Source organism: Vicia villosa, linkage group LG4, assembly GCF_029867415.1.
Source record: "Vicia villosa cultivar HV-30 ecotype Madison, WI linkage group LG4, Vvil1.0, whole genome shotgun sequence".
In the NCBI taxonomy this organism is placed as follows: Eukaryota; Viridiplantae; Streptophyta; class Magnoliopsida; order Fabales; family Fabaceae; genus Vicia; species Vicia villosa.
The window spans coordinates 99640011-99646038 of NC_081183.1; the positions used below are offsets into that span (position 1 = coordinate 99640011).

The 6028-nt window shown below is 41.3% G+C and overlaps 1 protein-coding gene across 1 annotated transcript; it reads right to left on the bottom strand.

Annotated features, from left to right (window-relative positions):
* Nucleotides 1-617: 617 nt before the first annotated feature.
* Nucleotides 618-2644, bottom strand: LOC131597566 (uncharacterized). The gene is made up of 4 exons (XM_058870257.1): nucleotides 2351-2644; nucleotides 1780-2245; nucleotides 1015-1674; nucleotides 618-658 (listed from the first exon to the last, which is right to left on the bottom strand). The coding sequence occupies exons 1-4, from the start codon at nucleotides 2642-2644 to the stop codon at nucleotides 618-620; spliced, it is 1461 nt and encodes a 486-aa protein (XP_058726240.1).
* Between the last annotated feature and the right edge of the window lie 3384 nt (nucleotides 2645-6028).

The following is a 6028-nucleotide window of genomic DNA, read 5'->3' on the forward strand; positions in this document are numbered from 1 at the left end:
GGCACCTTGAACTTCGGGGGAATAACAATCCCAGGTACCAAGCACATAGCAGCAGTGTTAAAGCTCGAAGTTTTAGCAACCTCAACAGCCTTAAGGCGTTCTTCAAGAGCTTGGTACATCTTAGCGGTCTCAGTCAACTCAGCAGTAAGATTGTGTTCAAGATCAATAACCTCATGGTGGTCGTCCACTACCTTCAGTGTCTCATTAATAGGAGTCTCTTTAGTTTTCACCCCTCCGTCAGCAGAATTGGTAGGAGTATCTTTGACCAAACTAGCGACACCCTTTCTGAGTTCATCCTGTCCTTGAACAACGGCATGGAGAGTCTCCATAAGTTGGGCCATTCTTTCCCCCATAACATCCATATCCCTACGGAGGGCAGCCTGATTCTGTTCAAATTGTTCCATGATTCTCTCGTTGCTCCGGGTACGGTAAGGATGTAAGAAAGTCAGCTTCGTCGTCGGAAAAGAAATCGGTTGAGCTGAAAGGGACCCCAATTAGTTTCTTGTACAATAACCTGAAAAATGCAATGTGATAATGTGAATGTATGAGTGCATGTGTGCGTATGACGTGATGTGCCATTTTCAGAGTATCCAAGATTTAATATTGATCCAGAATAGCTAACAATGTGACAAAAGATAAGTGTCAAGAGAAACTAGTCCTTTTTATTCATAACAGAAATTTAAACTTGGGCAAGCCATACATCAACAGGATAGTTCAACAAGGGAAATAAAAGACCCCATCCAACAAGTCTGGTGGTGGTCGAAACATACAGACTCAAACATCAATCCATCTGAATATAAAACAGAGGTCCTCCTTGTCTGAAGTGCTCGTCGCTCCACTTCTTAGTTTCATCAAACAGTTTCTTGGTTGCTTCTCGATCTCTTCCTTTAAGAAGGCTTTGAATCACCTCATCTTTGCGAAACAAATGCCCATCTAGCTTCTTGCAGCACTCCCTGAGTTCGTCACATCCTTTGCATTCTGGGAGATAATCCTTCTCAGACACGTCCTCCATACCCATCATTCGATCTCTGAGCTTGGCGTTTTCTTCTGTTAGTCGGGCGGTGCGGAGGTGACTTCCTTTCAGCTGAGTCTCAACCGCTATCCTTTGGGTGGTCTCTTCTTCCAGTTTCTTTTTCAGACTCCTCACTTCAGCTCTGGCCTCCCTTTCTATCTTGAGTTTGTAAGCCTTCAAGTCTTCTCTGTACTCTCGTTTGAGTCTCTCTTCTGCCTCTTTTACCGCCCTTTTTATGATCTCCCGGTGATCTTCAACAACAACAGTAGTATCCCTTTCCCCTTTTTCCGTTCTAGCCCTCTTTTGAACTCTCAAAGATCCTTCTTTCAGCACCTTGGCTTCATGTGTCAACTCAACCCCTATTTGGTCCACAAGATGATGTTTTGGTCGCGCATCTGACTTCTTTTCGTGCAATTGGGTGTTTTCCATATTTACTGGGATGCAATTCTCAGCAGGCATAATGGCAATTGGAACCTTAGGTGGTTGCTTGTACAATGGATTAACCTTCGGGAAAGGCAACAGACAATCTTTAACTCTATCCTCAACCCAATCCGTGTAGGCTTGTTTGGCAACGGCATTCTTTTCACCTAGAGAAGTCTGATCATCTGTATGGATGCTATTCCAGGCACTCCTCACCTTTTCTAGACCCTTTGGATCGGTTCCTTTCTCAAAGCAAACGGATTCGAATATCTCTTTGTCCAAAGGCTTGTTTTCAAGTGCAAAACCCAACTGACGCAGCGCTAGCTTAGGATTGTAATTGATAACACCTTTCGTTCCTATGAGGGGAACATTGTCAAAAGTACCACAACTAGTTATAACTTCCTCAACGTCCATTCCGGTAGGACACCAGACAATGTCGTTCCCAGTAAGCCCCATGATCCTTTGAGGCCATTTTTGTGAGTCTTTTGTTGTAACAAACGGCCCGCTTTTAGGTAAATGAGAAGTGAACCACTCATATAGCAACGGTAAACAACTCCCAACTGATCCTTTCTTCCCATACCTGGAGTGGATGGTATAATAAGTATCTGCTAAAAGAGTGGGCACAGGATTTTGATCCATGAAGAGACAAATAGCAGTTAGATCGACGAAATTTGGAATATTCGGGAACAACACCAAACCATAGATCATAACGGCTAGGAGAGCGTTGAATTCTTTCCATTTCTTCTCAACAGCAAGGGTGTCGGCCTTCTTTATCAGAAATTTCACATGGAATCCGTGGGTTCCACCATTAGGCTTCCAGTTATCTGTAACATCTTTCATGCTCAAATAAAGAGCACCAGCAATTCGGTCCATTTTCGGTTTCTCAGGTACACAGACAAAAGGGATCCTATGTTGAACCTTAATCTTGAGGATGTCAGCGTATTCTTCAAGGGTTGGTGCCAGTTGGTAATCAAGAAAGGTGAAACATCGTAACTCAGGATCGTAGAACTGAAGAAGTGTGTATAGAGCCCATCCATCAACCCGAGAAGTTAACATGTGTAAGATATGGCCATATGTCTTCCTGAACTCATCCAAGTTATGCCCGGTAACTAAAGTGCTCAACTGAATCAGATGTGTCATATCCTCACGAAAGAAACTGCAGGTGAATGTACGCTTGGTAGCCTCTTTTGTAGCGGTCACGTTGTTAGCCATCCTGGATGAAAGGTAATAACCTCAGATACCCTGAAAAATGGCATGCATATGAGAAATAATACTATTTTTCTTTTCTTTTTTCTTTCTTCTTTTTATTACATCTTTTCTTTCTCTTTTTTTTTGAAAATAAATATGCCATGATGAGAATGATGCAACGGAGGTTTCCCCACATAGGAGAAGTGTGTGTGGCCTCTGAATGAGATCGGACGATGCAGGATCAAAGGTCCGGCACAGGCACAGTGAAACCATTAAGAACACAAGTCACCAACAGAACAGAACGGTCACCAACGGTACCTGTCATGTATATCCCTCCCCACTCACAGGTGAATCTAGGTCAGGGTAAGGTCATGAAACGCAGTATACGGTCCGCCCGAAGGTAAGCATCATCACAGCGCGGATGCGGGTGACGATAATACCTCCGTTTGAAACCACTACTCTGCTCGTAGTCACACGATCCATCCCGAGACGTACACCTCGAGACAAACCATGCTCCCACTCTATCCTAGGGTACCTAAAGTGCACTCATAGCCTGGGTATTGGGCCTTTTACCTCATAGAACATCCCACCCAACCTGCAAAACAGAACAGAAGACCCCAAGGAACACAGAATATAATCCATATGCATGATGTGCAAAGAGAAATAAACATGATATGCAAGCAGAAAAATAAACAAGCAAACATATATACAAGGTATAGACATAAAACAAATAAACACCCAGTAAATAAACAAACAAACGCAGGCTAGGATCGACTCGCTATGGATGGACCAGCAACAGGTCTAGCAACATCCCCAGCAGAGTCGCCAGCTGTCGCACGCTCGCGAAAAATGAACAGAGTCGCCACCAATATATTTATCCCATAAGGGAAAGGAATATCAGAAAACCTAACAAAGGAAGGAACAGGGTCTTGCGACCAGAGAATCAAGGTACGGGAGTCGGTTACGCAAGGGGAAGGTGCTAGCACCCCTAACGCCCATCGTACTCGATGGTATCCACCTATGTTTGTTTCTATCTAAAGGGTGTATATCTATGTCTATGTCTGAATGCGAATGAATGCAGAATGTAGGGAAAATAAAGAATTGTACTCGCACGGGCCCTACCCCGCTGCCTACGTATCCTTTTCAGGAATCAGAGTTACCGTAGCTCGGCTAAAGATTTTCTGTTTGTTTTTGTGTTTTTTAATTGGGCGGCGTTAACGCTCGCGCTCTTGCATAAGGGATCGCCTAGGATGCAATGGAGCGGAGATAACTTGCCCTTAAGAAAAGAGGGAAGAGAGAGAGAGAATTGGTTTGTATCTTTTAGGGTAGATGAGTGATGAACAGTACCCAATACCGGGCCACTCACCACTTACTCTACTTTGCTTTAGTCTGAACCATTGTTAGGTGTTTTAAGTGTTTTTTGGTTGGATGTTTTTTTTTAGGGGATTTACTTTGCGATTCGAATCACATAACAATGTATAATGATCGAGAAGCAGATTAGGGAATGAATCCCACTCACTTCCATCCCATTATGTAATGTTTGAGAAACAGATTAGAGAATGAATCTCACTCATTTCTCTCCCATTAATTAATGTTTGAGAAACAGATTAGGGAATGAATCCCACTCATTTCTCTCCCATTAGGTAGTGACCGAGAAACAGATTAGGGAATAAATCCCACTCGTTTCTATGCCACTAAGTGATTGATAAACAGATTAGGGAATGGATCCCACTCATTTCTCTATCACTTTCTTAATATGATTCGCATCTTCCTTTTATTAATGTTTTAAATGTTGAAAAGAAAAAGAATGAAATAGGGAACTAATCCTAAATTCTAATCTAAGTTGTCTATACAAGGGATTCAAAATAATAAAAGCTACACAATTTATTAACAAAAAAAAAAAAAAAAAACTATACATGGAATAGGTAAAAGAAAATCAATATGCGACAAATAAAATCGAGAGCTATATCAAACAAACTATTATTCACAAACACACATATACCAATTGAATCTATGAAAGAAAATCGAGACTAAAATTATTTCTAAGTCTATTAACAACATTTATTTACAAAGAAGTGTCAAAACAAAGAAAATTCAAATATGTTGTGAAAAAAGATTTATTAAAAGGGTAAAAAACAATTAGAAAAATTTAACAAAAATCATGACAATTATTTAATCGACCTAAAATATCTAAAACTATTTTTTGCCTTTTTTATTTTGAGAGGAAGAGATTTATGAAACCAAAATTAGAGGAAAACAAAATTAAAATAAAAAGGAAATATGAACTGCCAAGGGGGTGTAGAAGTATTTTTCTAAATGAACTAAAATTCAGCTAAAACACATCTGGGCCTAATTCAGAGGGGGTGGGGATAGTGGTCTGGCGCTAAGGCCCAGTCCGGAAACGTATGGTATACTAGCAAAAGGAAGGTTTAATTCAGGAAAATCCCAAGCCCATTTCGATTCATGGCCCAACTACATCAACTCCATTCTTGTTTCACTTTATTTCCTTTATTATTGTATCAGCATGTTAATATTATGTAACTCTATGATTTTCTTTTTTCTAAAATTTAAAACATGATGCATCAATGTGATATCAACTGGTCAGGTAATTTTAAATCACTACAAGACAAACTCGCCTCAACCTATCGCACGCTTACACGTCACTACACATGAGGACAAAAAAATAAAAAAACGTTGAACTACACACCAGTGAGAGACTGCCACGCCGAGGGTTCACATATTCAGAAAAAAAAAAGAAGGGCTCATGCAACCCACGTGAACAGTGGCTCGCCTACTGTTCATCGTCTTCCCCGGTTAGTTCGCGACGGCGCCGGTAACGGCCACACTCCGCAAACGAGAAAAAGGACCACCTCTCCTCTCGGAATTTCGCGCAGGTTACGAATATGCCCTCGGTTCCTATTGATTCCTCCTCTAACTTTGTAACCGTGAGCACCTTTAAAACTCTAACTAACAAGATCTTGTTAAAACTGAAGTTAAACGTAGCTAGGTGTTCGTAATCATCCATAGCGTTCAAAAACATGGTCTCAGCATTCATACAGCCTATCAAACTTATTTTCTTAAGGACCTAAAGCTCATAATCGGTGCAGCATGAACACTCCTAATTCCTATCATGTATGATAAGTATGCTAAGAGATTTAGTGCACTTACTTGCTCGGATCTTGAGTCAGAAAGATGAGAGAACTTCGCGTTCCTTCGTATTCCCGATGAGAGTGACGAACTGCAATGAAATGAACCTGAATCGGAGAAATAAACTCACGATTCAATGTGAACTCCACACTATGGTTGTAGGCGAAAGTGAGAGCGGCGTTTGTTGAGCAAGATGGTTGCGGATCTACTAGGGATGATTCCGCATCGTGATGTTGAAGGTTGGTGGCGGTTAGAGAGTGA

Excerpts from the sequence above, each read along its gene's own strand:
- LOC131597566 (XM_058870257.1), bottom strand. The coding sequence starts at position 2,644 with ATGGCTAACAACGTGACCGCTACAAAAGAGGCTACCAAGCGTACATTC. Across the intron at positions 1,675-1,779 it reads TCCCCTCATAGGAACGAAAG|GAACCGATCCAAAGGGTCTA; the intron begins GTGTTATCAATT and ends GCTTTGAGAAAG. Across the intron at positions 659-1,014 it reads GCTCAGAGATCGAATGATGG|GACTAGTTTCTCTTGACACT; the intron begins GTATGGAGGACG and ends ATGAATAAAAAG.